The 22,025-nt window shown below is 39.5% G+C and overlaps 2 protein-coding genes across 4 annotated transcripts; both read left to right on the plus strand.

Moving 5' to 3' along the window:
- The first annotated feature begins 1,235 nt into the window (after positions 1-1,235).
- LOC139196820 (uncharacterized) lies at positions 1,236-5,341 on the plus strand. Its single transcript, XM_070823164.1, has 3 exons — positions 1,236-1,661; positions 5,022-5,127; positions 5,316-5,341. Exons 1-3 carry the CDS (start codon positions 1,236-1,238, stop codon positions 5,339-5,341), a joined length of 558 nt encoding a protein of 185 aa, XP_070679265.1.
- Positions 5,342-6,265: 924 nt separating this feature from the next.
- On the plus strand, positions 6,266-17,414 carry LOC103418274 (uncharacterized). 3 transcript variants are annotated; one of them, XM_070823469.1, is made up of 11 exons: positions 6,278-6,479; positions 12,169-12,271; positions 12,999-13,052; positions 14,157-14,386; positions 14,468-14,719; positions 14,823-14,899; positions 14,990-15,177; positions 15,301-15,350; positions 15,910-15,966; positions 16,784-16,833; positions 16,930-17,414. In XM_070823469.1, the coding sequence occupies exons 2-11, from the start codon at positions 12,181-12,183 to the stop codon at positions 17,006-17,008; spliced, it is 1,128 nt and encodes a 375-aa protein (XP_070679570.1). In that variant the 5' UTR covers positions 6,278-6,479; positions 12,169-12,180; the 3' UTR covers positions 17,009-17,414. The 3 variants fall into 3 exon arrangements, 2 of the variants coding, with proteins under 2 accessions (XP_028960432.2, XP_070679570.1); XR_011581982.1 differs by having other exon boundaries at positions 6,281-6,479; positions 15,260-15,350; XM_029104599.2 differs by lacking the exon at positions 12,999-13,052 and having other exon boundaries at positions 6,266-6,479.
- Positions 17,415-22,025: the final 4,611 nt, after the last annotated feature.

Genomic DNA, 22,025 nt, shown 5'->3' on the forward strand with positions numbered 1-22,025 from the left:
AACCTAGAGGTCATAATTTCCCAATAACTAATATGTCGGGAATTAATCGACGCTTCATTCCCCAATGGTTTGATGAGTTTGATTGGTTGGAGTATAGTGTATCTAAAGATGCGGCATTTTGTCTCTATTGCTATCTCTTTAAAACCAATTTTGAACAAGTGGGTAGTGAAGCTTTCACTGGAGATGGATTTAAGAATTGGAAGAAAGGGAGAGAAAGATTTAAGATGCATGTTGGACCGGTTGGGAGTGTTCATAATAAGGCTAGAGAAGCTGCTACAAATTTGATGAATCAAGCTACACATATTGAAACGGCAGTGAGCAAACACTCTGACCAAACTCGTAAGGCTTATCGCACATGCTTGATTGCTTCAATCAAGTGCACTAAGTTTTTATTGCGACAAGGTCTTCCTTTTCGTGGCCATGATGAAAGTGCCACTTCAAGCAATAGGGGAAATTACTTGGAGTTATTGCAATTCCTTGCAGATAATAATGATAAAGTTAGAGAAGTTGTGATGGAAAATACTCCGGGGAATCTCAAATTACTAGCTCCTTCCATTCAAAAAGAAATTGTGAATTCATGTGCCCTTGAAACACTTGATGCTATCATGGATGGTCTAAAAGATAGATTCTTTTCAATATTGGTGGATGAAGCACGTGATGTGTCTGTGAAAGAGCAAATGGCTATGGTGTTGCGTTATGTGGATGACAACGGGCATGTAATTGAAAGATTTGTGGGTATCCAACATGTTACCGACACTACTTCAAGTTCACTAAAGGATGCTATTGACACATTGTTTTCTCACAACGGTTTGAGCATTTCCAAGCTACGAGAACAAGTTTATGATGGTGCTAGCAATATGAGAGGTGAGTTGAATGGCCTTAAAACAAAGATATTGAGAGAACAACCTTGTGCATATTATGTTCATTGCTTTGCTCATCAACTTCAACTAGCTCTTGTTGCCGTAGCAAAGAAGAATATAGACATTGCCTCTTTTTTTGCAACGGCTAATAGTGTGGTTAATCATGTTGGAGCATCTTGTAAGCGGCGTGATTCACTTAGAGGGCAACTTCAAGAAGAGCTTGTGATAGCTTTTGAAAATGATTGTCTTATAACGGGGCGAGGCTTAAATCAATAAACAAGTCTCAAACGTGCCGATGACACACGATGGAACTCACACTATGGTACCTTGATTAGCATCATTTCTATGTTTTCATCCGTGGTTCATGTGCTTCAAATGGTTATTGATGATAATCCCAATGAAAGTGCGGGTGAAGCAAATAAGTTAATGAGAGAGATACTTACTTTTGAGTTTGTGTTTCACCTTTTCTTGATGAAAGTCATATTGGGACTCACAAATGATTTGTCACAAGCATTGCAAAGGAAAGATCAAGAAATTGTGAATGCAATGGCTTTAGTGAAATCATGCAAGGAAAAACTATATTGGATGAGGAATAATGGGTTCGATGCATTGGTTGATGAAGTATCTTCTTTTTGTGAAAAACATCATATTGATGTTCCTAACATGGAAGAGGCATTTATACTTCCAGGGAGGTCAAGGCGTTATGCTCCAATAAAGACAAATCGTCATCATTATCGTGTGGAGCTCTTTATTTATGTCATTGATGAGCAAATTACGGAGTTAGAGGATCGCTTTAATGAGGTAAATACCGAGTTGCTTATTTGTATGGCATGTTTGAGTCCGAAAGATTCATTTGTAGCTTTTGATAAACCAAAGTTACTTCGTCTTGCTCAATTTTATCCTCAAGACTTTTCGGATGAAGATCGTTTGGCACTTGAAGATCAACTTGAGATTTATATTCATTATGTGTGTTCCAGTAGTGATTTCTCTCAATTGGAAGGGATTGGTGATCTTGCAAAAAAAATGGTGGAGACAAGGATACATCAAGTATTCAATTATGTATATTTGCTCATTACATTGTCTTTAGTTTTACCAGTTGCAACTGCTTCAGTGGAGAGAGCATTTTCTGTCATGAATATTGTTAAGGGTCCACTTAGGAACAAAATGGGAGATCAATGGTTGAGTGATAGAGAGATATTTTTGCTTGTATTGAAAATGAAGCTATAATGCTTCGTTTTCAAAATATGAAACCTCGTCGTGGACAATTATAGTTTGTAATATTGTTTCCATTTGAGCAACATCATATAGCATGCAATTAACAATTAAAGGCGGAATCATGCTTGTATGCACTCAAAAACAAAACATTACCATGAAATTCAAAGCCTAGTAGATTGGTGAACCAATAATCAACTCAAAACAAAGTGAGTTGAAATTAATACCTTTGTAGATTCCTCTTTGCATAAGCAAAGGCTAATCACCCAAAGAGATAGGGCCTTCATTCCTTGCTTCTTAGATCCATGGATTTGGATGGAAGAATAGGTTCTCCAAGTTCCCAAAATTGAGAACCTCTAAGTCTCTTCACCAAGGTTAGATTGTAGAAGAAATGAGTGACCTTGGAGTAGTAGGATTGCTAGATGTACCCTCCAAGGTGTTGGCCTCTTTAGAGAGAAAAATGGAGAGACAATTCTCACCAATTTTCCCCAAAATAAACCCTTTTAATCCTTAATGAATATTTGGCTATAAAGTCATTTATATAGTCACTTCTTTAAGTGACCTAAATAACCAAAACCCTAATTCATTCCATATGGCCGGCCATTTAGGGATTTTTGGGCTTTTGGGCTTTAATGAATCTTTATTCATTAAATTGTCATACAACTTAAGTTAATGGGCTTGACGTTCGAAGCCCATTGGGCCTTAAGGTCCAAAACTATCCCGAAGTCATTTAACGAACTTATTCGTTTGATTAATTAACATATTAATTAATCATTGCCATAAATAAATGATTAAACCATTTAATCATTCTTACTCATTTCCGTTTAATCTCCAATCTCTACCTTTTATGGTGTGCGATCCATTAGGTTCCTTTTAGCGAGGTAGTGGGCGATTAAAACCATTTTACATCGATTGTGAATTGAAACTATTTTCAATTCTCCCTTTAGTGATTACACACGTTTAGGGCTTCCACAAACCATGAGTGACACCTAGCAGCATATCATGGTTACCCAAGCTCATCAGAAGAGGTTAGAGAACCTATTCAGTTCGGGATTACAAATGCAATACGGTCTTTCTCTAATCTAATACTCTTGACCACATTGTTTGGTTTGATAGTTTATTTTCTCATGTCTACTATCCAATGTGTGTCTTGTGCTTATATGATTACCTTGAATGTGATTAGGAACGCATTCCCAAATCTCATTCATACTCTGGCCAGAGATTCAAATCATATCATAGAGTATTCTCCCTCAAACGGTTTGAAGGTTAGAGATCCCTTGTTGCGCATTCACTTGTCTCCATAGCTAAGTGGCTTGACCCCAACGATGCCGTGGACACCCTCCTGATGGAGTGACTTTGACATAATTAAAGATCAAGGACTTAACCACAAGACAACTATGATGCCTCAGGTCAAAGGACTACTTTGCATTATCCCAACCATGAGTTCTCACGTGACATGGAATATGAGAACTCTTCGTTAATCGCGTTCAGTGAACTCATTCTCTATTGAGCACCTACCGTACTTGTCTTGATGTCACACACACCAATGACTCGAGACTAATCACTCTCCCTGAGAGAAGACATAGTACGTACTGATCTTAACGGACTGTCAATGCCCAATTGGCAATCCTATGATCAGGAACATTTAGGATGTGTCTACGAAAGAATGGTCTCATGAATCTAACTTCATTAGATTACATTCTCCCAATCACATATTCCTTGGACTTTATCGTTTAAGCATATAACATTTATATGAGACGGCTCAAACAATAATCTTTGCCCTTTATATGTAAAACTAGATTAGTTTAACATGTGAAATGTCCGTAAAGTATCATCACATGATTGGCTTTAGGGCACATTTCCAACAGAATCAACAAGCACAATCCACTACCAAAACTGAAGATCACCAACCACACGAAAAATGCTCGTGGTCCCGTTTCATTCTAGATCAAGTCTCTACGGCCCTTGAAGAAATTGACAGCCCAATTCAGGACCAAGCCTTAACGACCCTTGAATAAACTTTCAGCCCAATTCAAGACCAAGCCCCGACAACCCTAAAAGAAATTTCCAGCCCAATTCAAGATCAAGCCTCAACGGGCCTTGAATTGACATCTACATTGAAGGACTTCAAAGCACAGTGGTCAAAGTACATTCACTATGCGGAGGGACTTCAAAACACATATTTTACACGTGACAAGCACATGTATATGACAAGCTTTGAAGTGGCCTAATTTTTAGACATCGAGATTTAAGTGAAATAAATGTTCACCAATGCATTATAGTTTTGACAGGCCAAGGCATACGCCATGTGTCTCACAAATCATACACATGGATGTGACTCATCAAAATTGGACTAGTCATCAAATATTAATTGATAGAGTCAAATTATGAACATGCCCATTAGGGGTGGGTTCGGTTTTTTGCCAAAACCGAAACCAAATTGAAATTTCGGTTCGGTTCGGTTCAAATTTTTTTGGGTTTTTTTTGGTTCGGTTTCGGTTTTTTTTTTAAATGAAAAAAATTGAAATCTTAAATTTTAACATATCCAACACAATCATAACATAAATATTCTGACTAGACATAAAGATAATGAAAATAAACATTTAAAGTTCAACTAGAATTATAACATAAAGGTTTTTTTAAAATATTTTGGGTTTAAAATTTAACTATAAATAGATTTCTTTTTAGACGATAATAATGGAGTACGACCTTATTCATTCCTCTCTCTCTCAATCTCTCTCTCTCTCTCTCTCTCTCTCTCTCTCTCTCTCTCTCTATACATGTATTCTTCACTAGCAATAAGATAAACATTCTATAATATACTATTTATTTTGATTATTGTCTAGGTAACAATTTTTGATATTTTCTTTATCTTTATGGTCCGACTTTTTTTTATCCATATATGTGGTTACATAATATAATTTCTACATTTCTACATTCTGTGTTCAGCTTCTACCACCAGCAAATTTTGAAGAGGTGTTCATCAATATTTTTGAATATATTGATATACTTTTCAAAATTGTTAGGCCACGGAAGCTACTATACTTGGCCATAGGTGAGAAAGTTTGAATTTTGTTTTTGATCTCGTAGTGTTTAATAAACTCATGAGAATTTTATACGCTGTTTGCTTTCCCTAATCAACTGCAGTGCAGTTGAGATATGTGTTCTTATATATGTGTTGCACTTAATGATATAAACTAGAAATATTGCATGTAATGGTATAAGTTCTAATTTTTGTTGTAGATGGAGAAGCTGAGAAGACAATTTGAATTGGAAAGCAAACAAGTCCTACGAAAGCAGCAGTCTGAAGTATCATATTCTAATATAATAAAATCAAATAATTAAATAAATAAAATTAAAAAAATATTAATTTAATTATTTCGGTTTAGTTCGGTTTCTAGACCACCAAAACCGAACCGAACCAAAAGAGTTCGGTTCGGTTCGATTTTTTCAATTCGGTTTGGTTTTTTTGGTTTCGGTTCGGTTCGGTTTTCAGTTTTTTTCGATTTTCGATTTTTTGAACCCACCCCTAATGCCCATAAATAGAGTCCTGGTTCTTTCGTCAATTAATCAAGCCCACAATCAAGGCCAAATCCATATGTGGGCAAGGCTTGGAGAGTCTATAAATAGGAGGCTCCAAGACAAATAAAAAGGTTCAGAAATCATTTCACTCCTAGACGCTGAAGCTTTGAAACCCTGAAACTCTCAAGCACTCAAACACTTAAACACTCAAGAAGACTTAGAAAACCCTTCATGTTCTTTGTTAAATCCTGTGAAGAACCACCAAGCACCTCTACACGTGCCGGTTTCTCCATTGCCAAGAGCCAAAACCTTGCAACATTCGTTCATCAAAGATCAAGTCATAGCGACATTTGGATCAACAACACTACACATCTACACATTTTGAAGATTAAATCAGAGGATCAAGTTGTAAAGAGATTGTAACCCTACAAATTCATTAATACAAACAATTATTTTATATACATGTTCTCTTGTCATTTGTGGTAGTATATTCGTGTTTACAACCATAATACTAAATAGTAAGAAATGAACTATTGGGGTTGTTCGGCCCGTTGGTTACCAAGCAAAGCCTGGCCCGACCAACCTAAAACCGAAAAAAAAAAATATGAAGAAGTCAGATCTCAATAGTATCTGACACGTGGCAGTAGAATCCATAAGGTCTTGGGTTCTCTAACGCTAGCAGAAGTGAGTTCGGGGGAAGCCGTGAAATTGTCGGTTACAACTACCAAGTACTTTTCGAAAACTAGGGCTCCTTCGAGGAGGAAGATTACACCACACTTCACGGCAACACACACACACTCCTCCTGTACTCTTTTCACTCCTCTTCCCCCCCCCCTCCCCAACTCTCTCTCCTCAACTTCTTCATCTCCGTCTCTCTCTTAAAAGGTATGAGTGCTTCTGCTTCTGCTTCTGTTGATGTTTTGCTTGAATGGGTATACTGTTCTGACCTTGTTAGCTCCTGTTTTGTGCCTTTCGCAATGGAGGGAAATTTGATTTAAGTTAATTCATTGAGCTTTTGTATTGGGTTGGGGTAATTTTGTTTGAGTTCATCCGTAACTGAGTTAATCTTTATTTTTTGTATTTTTATTGATTTTTGAGAGAAATGTTGGAAGTAAATGAAGAAAATTATTTTTCCATATCTTTTCTTTTACAATTGTTATGTATCTGTGTATGATTGGAACGAGTTCAGATAAAAATTGTGCTGGAAGTTAATTTAATTTATTTAATTTGTATTAATTTAGTTTTGTGAACTGACTAATTGTTGAGGTTTAGTGATCTTAGAGAATGTTTTGAATCATTGCTTGGGCTGTCTTAAAATAGGGTTTAATAGACATATTTGAATGTTAGATGTTAATTTGAATTGCGGGATGTGGTAAACAAAATTGATGAGCTAATACAAATTAGTGTTAGTACAAACTGAAATGTTAGAATTTCCCTCGTCTATTGGTTGTGCTTTAGAATTTGGTTTCAGTTTCGGTAATTGACAATGACAGTTTGAAATGTGAGTTTTGTTGGAAGCCGTCTTTTTCATTTCTGGAATGTTATCGAAGAAAAACACTACTATGAAGTTGTGGAGCATGCCTCATCTATAGATAGTTGAGAGGATTAGATTATGCTTTTAATCGGTTCTTAGAACTTATCTAAACTATAAACAAGCTAATTTTTCTGTTTATGAGAAATACTAAAAATATAGTTAAGGACTACCTGTATTTGATCAGTTTGGACGTCTTATGGTGGAGTGTACACCTTTATAGTACATACAAATAAGAAACACGGTGCATGTTAGGTGCTGCAAGTGCTAATGAGGTTTTTATTTTTACGGTTTATTGGTTGCTACGTCACTATTTATTTATGCTACAGAGAACTAGTAGCAGATTTCTTGTTTAATTGCACGTTGAAATCCCTCTACCATATTTTTCTTTAGTCTTGCCTATGTGGCTATTTGTACTTATTTTTTGTTCTTGGCTATTCAGAATGAATGAAAATTATACTTTTTTCAGTAGGCTCTGTTTATTTTAGTGAGAAGAAGTTACAAACAACAACAAACAACAACAAAGCCTTTTCCCACTAAGTGGGGTCGGCTATATGAATCCTAGAACGCCATTGCGCTCCGTTTTGTGTCATGTCCTCTGTTAGATCCAAGTACTCTAAGTCTTTTCTTAGGGTCTCTTCTAAAGTTTTCCTAGGTCTTCCTCTACCCCTTCGGCCCTGAACCTCTATCCCGTAGTCACATCTTTGAACCGGAGCGTCAGTAGGCCTTCTTTACACATGTCCAAACCACCGTAACCGATTTTCTCTCATCTTTCCTTCAATTTCGGCTACTCCTACTTTATCTCGGATATCCTCATTCCTAATCTTATCCTATCTCGTGTGCCCACACATCCAACGAAGCATCCTCATCTCCGCTACACCCATTTTGTGTACGTGTTAATGCTTCATCGCCCAACATTATGTGCCATACAGCATCGCTGGCTTTATTGCCGTCCTATAAAATTTTCCCTTGAGCTTCAGTGGTATACGACGGTCACACAACACGCCGGATGCACTCTTCCACTTCATCCATTCAACTTGTATTCTATGGTTGAGGTCTTCATCTAATTCTCTGTTCTTTTGCAAGATAGATCCTAAGTAGTGAAAACGGTCGCTCTTTGGTATTTCCTGATCTTCAATCCTCACCCTAACTCATTTTGGCCTCCATTTGCACTGAACTTGCACTCCATATATTCTGTCTTTAATCGGCTTAGGCGAAGACCTTTAGATTCCAACACTTCTCTCCAAAGGTTGAGCTTCGCATTTACCCCTTCCTGAGTTTCATCTATCAACACTGTATCGTTTGCGAAAAGCATACACCAAGGAATATCATCTTGAATATGTCCTGTTAACTCATCCGTTACCAACGCAAAAAGGTAAGGACTTAAGGATTGTTGATGCACAAAATCAGTGAGGACTTTGGTATAACAGAAAGTATTAAGTTTGTGATCTTCGCTAGATTGCTCCGGTCATTAGTGTGGATAAGTATGTAAATGGATAGAGACAGGAAAGCAAACACAAGATGTACGTGGTTCACCCAGATTGGCTACGTCCACGGAGTAGAGAAGTTCTCATTAACTGTGAAGGGTTTACACAAGTACATAGGTTCAAGCTCTTCTTTAGCGAGTACAAGTGAATGATTTAGTACAAATGACATTAGGAAATATTGTGGGAGAATGATCTCCTTTTATAGAAGAGAGTTTCTAGCCTTGTTCTGACATTGACACGTATCGTGTTGTGATTGGCTTCCGATGTTGGCATGTGTCGCGCTATGATTGGTTTCTGATGTCGACACGTGTCGCTCTGTGATTGGCCTCCTGGTTGGAGGGAAACTTTTCTGGGTCCTTGACGGTATAACGTTGATTGGTGCTCGGTAGTTTCGGTATTGGTCAAGTATGATACAAACAATGCTCCCCTAAGTTCCCGAGTGAGGGAAACTCCTCGGTTGGGGACTTGCAAGATCCAAGCGGTTGAGTAATCACAAAACTTCTAAGTACTGAAGTGTGGTATCGTCTTCATTTGCCTTATCTGTCTCATAGGTAGATGTGGCATCTTCTCTGGAAGTACTCTTCCTCCATCCAGGAGTGGTATCTTTAACTGGTGGAGATGCACAAGGTAATGTATCAATTTCACTTGAAGCTTACTTGTAGTTTCAGGCTTGGTCAAGCGCGATACAAACCATGTAGTAGGAGTCCCCCAAGTCGCTGAGCTAGGGGATCTGCTGAAAGAGGTGACAGACAAGGTACGCAATCAGAGCTCCAAGCAATCAGTCCCAGATCAGAAGTTTGATTTCGAGTTCCGGCTGATTGTTCTCATTCTCTCTATCTTGCAGGCAGCATGAAGGATAAAGAGAAGAAAATGAGAAGAGATGATATGAGATACTTTTGCTTTTGAAGAAGTAACTTTCCACAGGCTTATTCTTGAACTGGGCTGGAGGGGTTTTTGGTTTCCTCCAGAGTATAAGGTCGACTGAAGAATTTGAGGGTCAAAACAAGTCCATCAAATCTAGAGTACGTTCAACCCTGCTGATATGGGATACTTTTGCTGTTGACAAAGTAGTGGATGTATCGGCACGTGTTCTGTTACGCTTGTCACCACATGCTTACTTGTATCCTTCTCACTTGCCCTATCTGTTCCTCAGACAGATGTGGTATCTTCTCTGGAAGCAGAAGATGTTGAAGATGAATACTCGAGAGCAATGCCAGGTAGGTAATCAGGTAAGGAGTTCTAGGCAGTCAGTTACTGACTGGAAGCTCGATTCCAAGTGCTGACTGATTGCTCTTTCTCCTTGTCTTGCAGGTAAGAACAAGGCCAAAGGAAAAGACAAGGAAAAAGCATGATATGGGATACTCTTGCTTTTAACCCTGATGATATGAGATATTCTTGCTCTGGTGTAGCTTGTTTGCAGAGGTATTATCGGTGGGAAAGAAAGCTGAGTATTTCGAGAGGCTTCGTTGGGAGTGCCCTCTCAGATATGAGGAAGGGTTGAGCATTTTTGCAGGTCTGCCTGTTCGTTGAGGATGGAGGTCGACATATATAGGAGTCTCCCTAACAACAAGTAGTAATGCTATTCATTTACCCTGCTTGGTCATAACACTGTAGTGAGAGCTGCCAGCTTCACGTGTTTTAACTCTGTCAGAGCACTTTGAAAAAGTGGTCTGTGGTATCTGGAAAACTGATGTTGCGTGTGAAGATTACAGACAAGCTTTATCCAAGGAGATCTGGCTCTCGAAGTTGAGAAAGCGGTGCCTCTTCGGTTTTCGAACAAGCAATCCTGTCGGGGATCTGGCTCTTGAGATTCGGAGAATGGTGCCTCTTTGGTTTTTGAGGAAGCAATCCTGCTAGTGGCTCTCGAGATTCGGAGAGTGGTGTCTTTTCGATTTTTGAGAAAGTAATCATGTTGGGAGTCTAGCTCTCGAGATTCGAAGGGCGGTGCCTCTTTGATTTTGGAGCAAGCAATCTTGTTGAGAGTGTTTTCTCGAATGTGAGTAAAAGTTGGACATGTTTGCTAGTCTACCTTGCCATGGAGCACAGAGGTTGACACACAGGGACTTTCCAATTATCCAGCAGTGGTGCTGTTCCTTTACCCTTGTGGGTAATAATATGGTAGCTAGACCTTCAAAATTTATGTGTCTAAACTTTGTTAGTGCTGTTTCTTTGCTATTCTTTTACCTTTCTTGGTCATAGCGATGTAGTGGGAGCTGCAAGCTTCATATGTCTAAACTTTGTCAGAGATCTTGGGCAAAGTTATCTGTGGTACCCATGAGCTGATGTTGCATGTGGAAAGTAGATGATTGAACAGTAAGATTCACGTGCTTTATACTTCACCAGAAATCTTCGACAGAATGCTCGTAATTTCCGCAAAGCTGATTGTGCATGTGACAGGTGCTGACAAGGCTGAAAAAGCAGTTGCCTCTTCGATTTCTGAGATCGGCCCTCGTGGTCTCTGAGCAGCCCAGCTTGTGAGAAAGCAAGCGCCTCTTCGATTTTTGAGATCGGCCTTCGTGGTCTTTGAGCAGCCCAGCTTTTGAGAAAGCAAACGCCTCTTCGATTTCTGAGATCGGCCCTCGTGGTCTCTGAGCAGCCCAGCTTTTGAGAAAGCAAACGCCTCTTCGATTTTTGAGCAAGCGCCTCTTCGAGTTCTGAAGCTCCGTCAAGTGCAGATTTTTATAGAGGCTGACATTAAGTTCCAAAGCACACTTGAATCTCCAGCAGTAGAAGCTCCCTTCTTGCACTTCTAAGATCTTGACTTGTCCGACCTCTTCTCTCTTCAACACCTTTGAAAATGTTTGGCCCCTCCGACCGTCGTTTTGACTTGAACCTTGTTGAAGAGGCAGCCACGCCTTCTCCAGACAACATATGGCGCCCATCCTTCTTATCCCCTACTGGTCCTCTTACCGTTGGGGATTCCATGATGAAGAATGATATGACCGCTGCGGTGGTGGCCAGGAACCTTCTCACTCCCAAAGATAACAAACTACTTTCCAAACGGTCTGATGAGTTGGCTGTTAAGGATTCTCTGGCTCTCAGTGTTCAGTGTGCAGGTTCTGTGTCTAATATGGCCCAACGCCTATTTGCTCGAACCTGCCAAGTTGAATCATTGGCGGCTGAAGTGATAAGAATTATGGAAATGGTTTTTAAGATACAGGAGCATTCCGTCAGTTCTTCTTGTGAAATGATTTTTTTTATTTTATTTTATTGAAAGTGTGGAAATGCCTTCTGAGCAAAAAAGAAAGGATAAGTTTTACCATTCCTTATGTTGAGTTGAAGCCGTGACCAAAAGACAATAATGATGCATTTGTGATACTACGAAGGAAATTCTTGCTAATGAGAAAATGAAAAGAAAATAATTGTTAAAAAAGTCGTAGTTTCTGCTTAAACAAATGGATTTAGTTTATTTGTTTTCTTTAGTAAAGTTATTCATTGAGGATTTAGTTTATTTGGTTTCTTTGTAAAGTTATTCATTGAATTTTATTTGATCTTACCATTTGAACGCCATAGAGTTAGTTTGTGCTTACATTTCACCTGGTTTATGACAAATTAGGCTGATACGGATATGTCGTGTGATACTACGAAGGAAAATGCATCTGTAGTCGATTCATCTGTTACTGACTGGAAACAAGACATAGGCAATTCAGATGATCCAGGTAACAAGAGTGCGAGTTCGTTTTTTTTTTTTATCATTTAACTTGATAAAATTTACCTTGTTTGATATAGAGTAGCTGTTTCAAATGAATTTAATTTATGCGTACTGTATCTGGTATTGTGGCTGTAACCCATGTTCAAAGAGTTAGTTGAAGTAATAGTCGTTGGCCTAATGCTACCTTGGAGATGGATGATGAGTATGGAAATTATCATTTCCATGTATCTTCGTTTTGCATACTGAAAAGCTCTTAGTTCTTCTCTTTGTACTTGAACATGTTTCCCAGTGTGTATCAAAAACATTTCAAACTTCAATTGCATATGTTCTCCATTGCTCTGTGGTGGGTGGCAGTAAATATCTGGCTTTTGCATTTCTCTGTCATTGGACATTCATATACGATAATAATGTCTTCAGTAAGACAGTAACTTAGTTCTGTTTGGAATAGAGAATCCCACGTCTTGCCTGGGAATTGTCGTAAAACGTTTATGGCATTGCCGTTATAATCTCTAGTGTGATGTTTTTATATGTTTATACTTTATACCATATAGTTTCACATCAGTGGGTAAGTTTCCTCTCTTGAGGTTCTCATTGTTGCTCTGTAGTCATTGTTGGTGTTGAAAAAATTGGACATCTTCTTAATGAAATTTTGTTTCCTATAAACTAGAAAATGCGGGCATCTTCCCTCTTGCCTGATAGGTAATAGAGTTTTTGTGTTTTCCTTGTTTTGACAGGGTTGCCAAGTTGTGGGGTGGTAATGGAAGTGTCTAATGCTGTTAACCCAAGTAGTGAGAGAATTGACCAACTCCTCGTGCAATTTTATTTCATTTATAAGCCATTTGAAGCTTTAGGGAAAATATGTAGTGGGTAGAAGCCCCACTTGCTTTGCATCTCAGGAACTTCTCAAATTGTGAACGAAGAATTTTGTTCAAGAACAGTTTGAAGCATGCCTTTTATATTTGTAATTACTGAAAATTTGTCTCTTTGTTGACAATGCTTTGCCCTAACCAATGTTTTGATGAGTGCATGCATAATCAAAGTAATTGCAGATTGTTTTTACAAAAAAAAAAAAAAAAAAATTATATATTTATTGCGGACCATAAGGATTTGGTTGACTGGCGATATGGAAAGCAATGTATAGTTTGGAAGTGATAAATTAAAGTGCTATAATTGTGGTTAGTGTCTTTTCAGAGCTAGTCCATTAGAGCAGTTTGATTTATAATTGTTGAACCTACCATCCCTCACTTCGGTGCTTTTTTGCCTTCCCTAATCCTCGTTAAGTGCTGTCTTTTCTCAGAATTTTTTAAAATCAGATTTTTACTTTATTCATTTGCATCTCGTTAACTGTAAACTGACCCATTTTTTCTCACAAGCAAGTATACGATTATCGATGTGATGGATGCAAAGTGATTCAAGCTTTGTAGCTACAACTGAATTTTCAGATCTCTGTTGTGAAACTGTTGCTTTCGAAGTTCTTTGGTGGAATGTACAAAATATATGTTGCGCATCTACACTGCTTTAACATTTGTGCATGTGTAGTAGATATACTCGGATAATCATATGTTTGTGTTTAATGCGTTCAGGATATTTCCAGTTTATGACCTGATGTTGGAAGTTGCACCTAATGATTTTCATGCTGGACCTCTTTGTAGATGTTTGGCACTGATATATAATATGTAATATGTTGCTCTTGGAAGACGTGAATTTGTAGTAGTATATAGGTTGGTAGTTTGAATTGTTATATCAGGTTTAGCTGAACTCTAGGAGTTTAATTTTAGTCTCCAAATATCATCATTCTAACCAAAAAATGACATTTTCCAATTACTTAGATAGGCATTTTCAGTTTTCGTCTCTAACTTTGATGCGTGAATAATATGATGTTTTGTTGTCAGAGAGTTCAAGTCACAAAGTTAATGAGGGGGTTGATCCACCTAAATCAGAAGAAGTAGAGCATTCTCGTGATCAGGTCGGGAATTCCACCTCACAAAAAAAGAGTACAGTGCATGATACTAGATATTTCATCATTAAGAGTTTGAATCATCAAAATATCCAACTATCAATTGAGAAAGGAATTTGGGCTACTCAAGTCATGAATGAACCAATTTTGGAAGAAGCCTTTCATGTAAGATCGTCTATGTTTTAATATCGTGTTTTTCCTTTCCAATCTAGATACTTTATAGGGTAGCATATGGTTGTGTTGCAGAACTCTGGTAAAGTAATTTTAATATTCAGTGTCAACATGAGTGGTGCCTTCCAAGGGTATGCTCAAATGATATCTTCTGTTGGATGGAGACGAGACAATGTATGGAGTCAAGGAAGTAGTAGAAGTAATCCATGGGGACGAAGTTTTAAGGTCAAATGGCTTCGGCTAAATGATCTTCCTTTCCAAAAGACTCTTCATCTCAAAAATCCATTGAATGAGTACAAACCCGTTAAAATTAGCAGAGACTGCCAGGTTTTTTTAATTATTATATCAAGTGCTTTCTGATTCCCTTTTGTTGCATTACCTTCTTGGAAGAATGATTTAAAATTTAACTTGATATTCTGTCTTATTTCAGGAGTTGTCTCCAGATGTTGGAGAAGTTCTTTGTGAGCTTCTTGATGGGACGGATGATGTGCACGGCTTACCGAACGGGTAATAATTTCTGAACACTGGCAGATGCATGTATTTATTTATTTATAAATCTGGTCATGAGCGTTTAGTTTCGATTTTATTGTGGAGCAGTATTCCCATGGATGATTTTCCTTCAAAAAGGCCTTGTATAGAGCCTCCATGTTCATTAGGGGAGGAAGAGTATAATGTGGGTCCCATGCATCTATCGTGGTCCCAGACACCCATGATGTATCCTTCGTTTCTTTACCAGCAGCAGGCTGAAGCAAATAGATATCATTTAGCAAATCAGAGATCTACTGGTATTATTCTTCCTGAAATTTGTCTGTTATTTTGTTGCATCTTGCATTAATGGATACGATTCTTATATATACGAGTGGACAGGAATTTGTCATCTCAATTTGTTGTTTGGGGTTTGTCTGCAGAAAGTCGTCTAGCTAGCTTTCTTCTGACTGAAGATGATTTTTTGGAAATGGTATTATTTCCAATTTTCTTTTCTCGACTTATCTTCTTTGTTTCACATTTCTTCATTTTATACCGAAGGGCTGTTTGAAATCTTCCTTGCAGATGTAGAGCTCTACATGAAAGGTTATTGATGACTCTTGTTGAAAATAATTTGAATCTAAACTTATGACTTTGTTGTTGTAGACTTGTCGTATATGTTAGAATTTACGGCTTTTTGCATCATCTTTGTTTTTTTCTTGGTCAAAGGCTTTTGTAGACATCTTAGGAAAGATGTTGAGGGTAAAAGATCTAACCAACATAACTTTGTCTTGATTTATTTCGGTTTAAATTGTCTGATAGTTCCCAATCGTGTTTTCTACTCTCTCTCTCTCTCTCTCTCTCTCAAGAAAAGCTGAACTAATTTACTGTATCTTTGGTAAGAGTGATGTTGTTTGGCATGCTGAATGCTCTGTCAAGGAAAGTTCACATTGTACATTACTTTTTAAGCTTATTACTGATATTATAAAATAATTCTGTTTCTTATGCAACGAAATTTCCGCTCTGATAATTTTCCTTTTCTTCTTAACCAGTCTTATGAAGAATACCTGGAGGCCCAAAGCAGAAGTTGCAAGGAATTATGTCTGCCTGTCAGTATACTATCTAAACTTGTAGTATATCATATTTAAAATTTATTACCAGTTGATGCATATCTTGCTCACGATTTATGATTTTGGAAAAGCTCTCGTAGCCAAAGTTGTATATTTCTTTTTTCTTGTTTTCAAGTTTACGTATTAAAGAGCAAATTTTTCATGGGAGTTACCGGTAATAGCTCCATATGTGTTTAATTTTTTATTTGAAACCTAGAAATCTATGAAACCCTATCAATTCTTCATAGGAATTAACCTTATGTGTGGAGGGTTAGAGAGCAATCCTCTTGGGGCCATGAACGGTGTCGGGATCAAAGATATTTGTCTTACCTCAAGGGTGGGATGGGTTTTTCCTTTTATTCCTTTTTTTTTGGGGGGGGGGGGGGGCGGACATTTGAGGTGTCACCATTTGTAGGGCACTGTTGAGCTGTCACCTTTTTCCAGGTCCAACTGGACTGCGTGGCATCGGTCAAACATTATGCTGCTTTGGGCTAATGCAAGTTAAAGTGGAATTAATGAGGGGTTAAAAGATTACCAAGCCTGAATGCATGCTTGTTCTCTGCTCTCATTGATATAAATGCTAGTTTATACCGGCAATTCCATAATCCATAATAAAATATCGTAAAATAAAATCTCAAACGACAAAATATTTGACCTTAAATTACAACCTGTTGTGAAATATAGATACTTTGTTTTCCGTGAAACAGATCTGGGCGAACACAGTAGAACATTCCCCTGTGCTGGAATTTTGACCTTAATGTCGAGTCCTTTTATCCAGTTTAACTGCAGTCTCTCTAAAGTAACTCATATTTGGCAGGGTTCTAGATCAGAGGAATCATCAAGAAGTAGAATGCAGGAACATGATTCGTAAGTACAATTGTAATGCTTAAACGATGAACTAAAAGTTGAGTTTCAGGTTAATGCTTGTGTAGCTAGCTCATTGGCATATATCGTTCTGTGCAGAAACTTAAGCTATGCAAGCGACCGCAGCTGCTCAAGGAAAAGGCCTCATCATTCATCCCACAGGCAATCACAATACTGATGCAGCCAACCTCCCTTGGTCTTTTTGGATAATAGCTTTGTCATCTGACGGAGTTTTGCATTTCCATGGTGGCAAAACATCCAGTGAAGTCATTTCAAACTTTCGTAAACCCTTGTGTCCTGTTGTGTACATGTATACTGTTTTTTTTCCCAGATGGGACTGTTCTTGGGGCTAGTTACTAAATTGTACAGTTATTGAATCGGCAACTGAGCCCCGACCACTCCTTCATATTGACCTAGATTAGATGAATGAATGTTATGGATTCAACGGTGCAGTTTTTGACGGTCACCAATTTAGCAGCCTAGTTTGTTCTGATGTAAAATTGTTTTTATCCATCGATGTCTGTATTCTGATTCTGTATGTGATGTTTTTAGGCTTCACATTGAAGAAAATTCTTGTAGTTAAATTTTTGTCGGGTTGAAAGGGCCCTCGGGTTTACTACGTTTTCAAGGAACTGTCTTGGAGAAGCAGGTGGTATTGCTTGTTTTCTGATTCGACGAGCCTACTCATAGAGTTTCTATGTGCACAAGGCAAGGGCTTGGCTTTGAGAACTGGGACGCTTAGCTATGTCGATTGTTGGGCTGGTTCTATAGAATCCCGTACTGGCAGGGAAATTTAAGAGTTTTTCATTAAACACATAACACACACAACGGCATGAATACCAATGGTCTCTATCTCCAGCTCTCATGGGGTTTCAAAAGCCTTATCCATCTCCATATGGAGAGATAGTGTACCGAGACTACGGGTTGGTACACTTATAATAAAACACGTGGTGTACCAACTCGTGTTCTGAGAACAGTAAAAAAAAAAAAAAAATCTCCCACTTACCTCTCAAACTCCCTCGGGCATATGGTTTAGTGCATATAACTTTGGTATGTCTTTAAAAAAGGGCAAAACAACTGCGAATACGGGGAGTCTTTAGTACAGGTGTTATATGGTTGGACTTGCAGGGTCATCCAATAACCCGATAAGTTACAAATATATACATATACATGAGTCAAAATAAACAAACAAGAGGGAGCCTTCACAAAGGTTGCTTAGGAGAAGTCTCAGTAGTCGGTAGAGCCCCAGAAAGAGAAGGCACCGGAGGGGGATCATTCGGAGCCTCAGTACTGGACAGAACCCTAGAAGGAGGAGGCATCAGAGGTTGATCATTTGGAGCTTCATTACGCGGTACAGCCCCAGAAGACGAAGGCAATACATGCCTTTGGAACAAACCCACAAACCTCTGATGATCAAGTAAAACCTGACCATCAGATTCCTTCATCTGGTCAAGCTTCCTCTTCATGTTTGTAGCATAGTCATGTGCGAGCCGGTGCAACTGTTTATTCTCATGCTTGAGCCCTCTAATCTCCTGTTTGAGACTCATCACTTCAGCCGCCAATGATTCAACTTGGCGGGTTCGAGCAAATAGGCGTTGGGCCATAGTAGACACAGAACCTGCACACTGAACACTGAGAGCCAGAGAATCCTTAACAGCCAACTCATCAGACCGTTTGGAAAGTAGTCTGTTATCTTTGGGAATGAGAAGGTTCCTGGCCACCACCGCAGCGGTCATATCATTCTTCATCACGGAATCCCCAATGGTAAGAGGACCAGTATGGGAGACGAAGGATGGGCGCCATATGTTGTCTGGAGAAGGCGTGGCTGCCTCTTCAACAAGGTTCAAGTCAAAACGACGGTCGGAGGGGCCAGACATTTTCAAAGGTGTTGAAGAGAGAAGAGGTCGGACAAATCAAGATCTTAGAAGTGCAAGAATGGAGCTTCTACTGGTGGAGATTCAAGTGTGCTTTGGAACTTAATGTCAGCCTCTATAAAAATCTGCAATCGACGAAGCTTCAAAAATCGAAGAGGCGCCTGCTCAGAAATCGAAGAGTCGTTTGCTTTCTCAAAAGCTGGGCCGCTCAAAGACCACGAGGGTCGATCTCAGAAATCGAAGAGGCGTTTGCTTTCTCAAAAGCTGGGCTGCTCACAAACCACGAAGGCCGATCTCAGAAATCGAAGAGGCGCTTGCTTTCTCAAAAGCTGGGCTGCTCAGAGACCACGAGGGCCGATCTCAGAAATCGAAGAGGCACCTACTTTTTCAGCCTTCTCAGCACCTGTCACACGCACACTCAACTTTGCGGAAATTACGGGCATTCTGTCGAAGATTTCTGGTGAAGTAGAAAGCACATGAATCTTACTGTTCAATCATCCACTTCCCACACGCAACATTAGCTCATGGGTACCACAGATAACTTTGCCAAAGTTCTCTGACAAAGTTGAGACACGTGAAGCTTGCAGCTCCCACTACATCGCTCTGACCAAGAAGAGTAAAAGAATAGCAAAGAAACAACACTAACAAAGTTTAGACACATAAATTTTGAAGGTCTAGCTACCATATTATTACCCACAAGGGTAAAGGAACAGTACCACTGCTGGATAATTGGAAAGTTCCTATGTGTCAACCTCTGTGCTCCGTGGCAAGGTAGATTAGCAAACATACCCAACATTTACTCACATTCAAGAAAACACTCCCCACAAGATTGCTTGCTCCAAAATCAAAGAGGCACCGCCCTCCGAATCTCGAAAGCCAGACTCCCAACATGATTACTTTCTCAAAAATCGAAGAGACACCGCTCTTCGAATCTCGAGAGCCAGACCCCCAGCAGGATTGCTTTCTCAAAAATTGAAGAGGCATCGTTCTCCAAATCTCGAGAGCCAGATCCCTGACAGGATTGCTTGTTCGAAAATCGAAGAGGCACCACTTTCCCAACTTCGAGAGCCAGATCTCCTTGGATAAAGTTTGTCTGTAATCTTCACACGCAACATCAGCTTTCCAGATACCACATACCATTTTTTCAAAGTGCTCTGACAGAGTTAAAATATGTGAAGCTGGCAGCTCCCACTACCGTGCTATGACCCAGCAGGGTAAAGGAATAACATTACTACTTGTTGTTAGGGAGACTCCTATATATGTCGACCTTCATCCCCAACGGACAGGCAGACCTGCAAAAATGCTCAACCCTTCCTCATATCTGAGAGGGCACTCCCAACGAAGCCTTTCAAAATATTCAGCTTTCTTTCCCCCCGATAATACCTCTGCAAACAAGCTATACCAGAGCAAGAATATCTCATATCATCAGGGTTAAAAGCAAGAGTATCCCATATCATGCTTTTTCCCTGTCTTTTCCTTTGGCCTTTTTCTTACCTGCAAGACAAGGAGAAAGAGAGCAATCAGTCAGCACTTGGAATTAAGCTTCCAGTCAGGAACTGACTGCCTGGAACCCCTTACCTGATTACTTACCTGGCATTGCTCTCGAGTACTCATCTTCAACATCTTATACTTCCAGGGAAGATACCGCATCTGCCTGAGGAACAGATAGGGCAAGTGAGAAGGATACAAGGAAGCATGTGGAGACAAGCGTAACAGCACACGAGCCGATACATCCACTACTCTGTCAAAAGCAAAAGTATCCCATATCAGCAGGGTCAAACGTACTCTAGATTTGATGGACTTGTTTTGTCCCTCAAATTCTTCAGTCGGCCTTATACTCCAGAGGAAACCAGAAAACCCTCCAGCCCAGTTCAAGAATAAGCCTGTAGAAAGTTACTTCTTCAAAAGCAAAAGTATCTCATATCATCTCTTCTCATTTTTCTTCTCTTTATCCTTCATGCTGCCTGCAAGATAGGGAGAATGAGAGCAATCAGCCGGAACTCGAAATCAAACTTCTGATCTGGGACTGATTGCTTGGAGCTCTGATTGCTTACCTTGTCTGTCACCTCTTTTAGCAGATCCCCTAGCTCGGCGACTTGGGAGACTCCTACTACATGGTTTGTATTGCGCTTGACCAAGCCTGAAACTACAAGTAAGCTTCAAGTGAAATTGATACATTACCTTGTGCATCTCCACCAGTTAAAGATACCACCCCTGGATAGAGGAAGAGTACTTCTAGAGAAGATGCCACATCTACCTGTGAGACAGATAAGGCAAGTGAAGACGATACCACACTTCGGTACAATATTTCCTAATGTCATTTGTACTAAATCATTCACTTGTACTCACTAAAGGAGAGCTTGAACCTATGTACTTTTGTAAACCCTTCACAATTAATGAGAACTCCTCTATTCCATGGACGTAGCCAATCTGGGTGAACCAAGTACATCTTGTGTTTGCTTTCCTATCTCTATCCATTTATATACTTATCCACACTAATGACCGGAGCAATCTAGCGAAGATCACAAAAAGCGACCGTTTTCGCTACCTAGGATCTATCTTGCAAAAGAACGGAGAATTAGATGGAGATCTCAACCATAGAATACAAGCTGGATGGATGAAGTGGTAGAGTGCATCCGGCGTGTTGTGTGACCGTCGTAGGCCACTGAAGCTCAAGGAAATTTTTTATAGGACGGCAATAAGGCCAGCGATGCTGTATGGCACAGAATGTTGGGCGGTGAAGCATCAACACGTACACAAAATGGGTGTAGCGGAGATGAGGATGCTTCGCCGGGATGTGTGGGCACAAAAGAAAGGATAAGATTGGGAATGAGGATATCCGAGGTAAAGTAGGAATAGCCGAAATTGAAGGAAAGATGAGAGAAAATCGGTTACGGTGGTTTGGACATGGGCAAAGAAGGCCTATTGACGCTCCGGTTCGAAGATGTGACTACGGGACAGAGGTTCAGGGCCGAAGGGGTAGAGGAAGACCTAGGAAAACTTTGGAAGAGACCCTAAGAAAAAACTTATAGTACTTGGATCTAACGGAGGACATGACACAAAACCGAGCGCAATGGCGTTCTAGGATTCATATAGCCGACCCTACTTAGTGGGAAAAGGCTTTGTTGTTGTTGTTGTTGTTGGGGGTTTCGAGAAGGTGAGGGGAGGGGTGGGGGATTGTAGGGGAGGTGGAGGTGGGTGTGGGTAGGTTGGGATGGGGGTGGAGGGCTGCGGGGAGGGATGGGTTTCGGGCTTTTTTTTTTTTTTTTTTTTTTTTTAATTTAGAAGATTCAGATTTAAAAAAAATAAAAAATAAAAAAA

Source organism: Malus domestica, chromosome 06 (assembly GCF_042453785.1).
Source record: "Malus domestica chromosome 06, GDT2T_hap1".
NCBI classification, from domain to species: Eukaryota; Viridiplantae; Streptophyta; class Magnoliopsida; order Rosales; family Rosaceae; genus Malus; species Malus domestica.

Excerpts from the sequence above, each read along its gene's own strand:
- LOC139196820 (XM_070823164.1), top strand. The coding sequence starts at position 1,236 with ATGGTTATTGATGATAATCCCAATGAAAGTGCGGGTGAAGCAAATAAG. Across the intron at positions 1,662-5,021 it reads TAGAGGATCGCTTTAATGAG|CTTCTACCACCAGCAAATTT; the intron begins GTAAATACCGAG and ends TTCTGTGTTCAG. Across the intron at positions 5,128-5,315 it reads GCTACTATACTTGGCCATAG|ATGGAGAAGCTGAGAAGACA; the intron begins GTGAGAAAGTTT and ends TTTTTGTTGTAG.
- LOC103418274 (XM_070823469.1), top strand. The coding sequence starts at position 12,181 with ATGTCGTGTGATACTACGAAGGAAAATGCATCTGTAGTCGATTCATCT. Across the intron at positions 12,272-12,998 it reads AGGCAATTCAGATGATCCAG|GGTTGCCAAGTTGTGGGGTG; the intron begins GTAACAAGAGTG and ends TTGTTTTGACAG. Across the intron at positions 15,351-15,909 it reads AAGATGATTTTTTGGAAATG|TCTTATGAAGAATACCTGGA; the intron begins GTATTATTTCCA and ends CTTCTTAACCAG.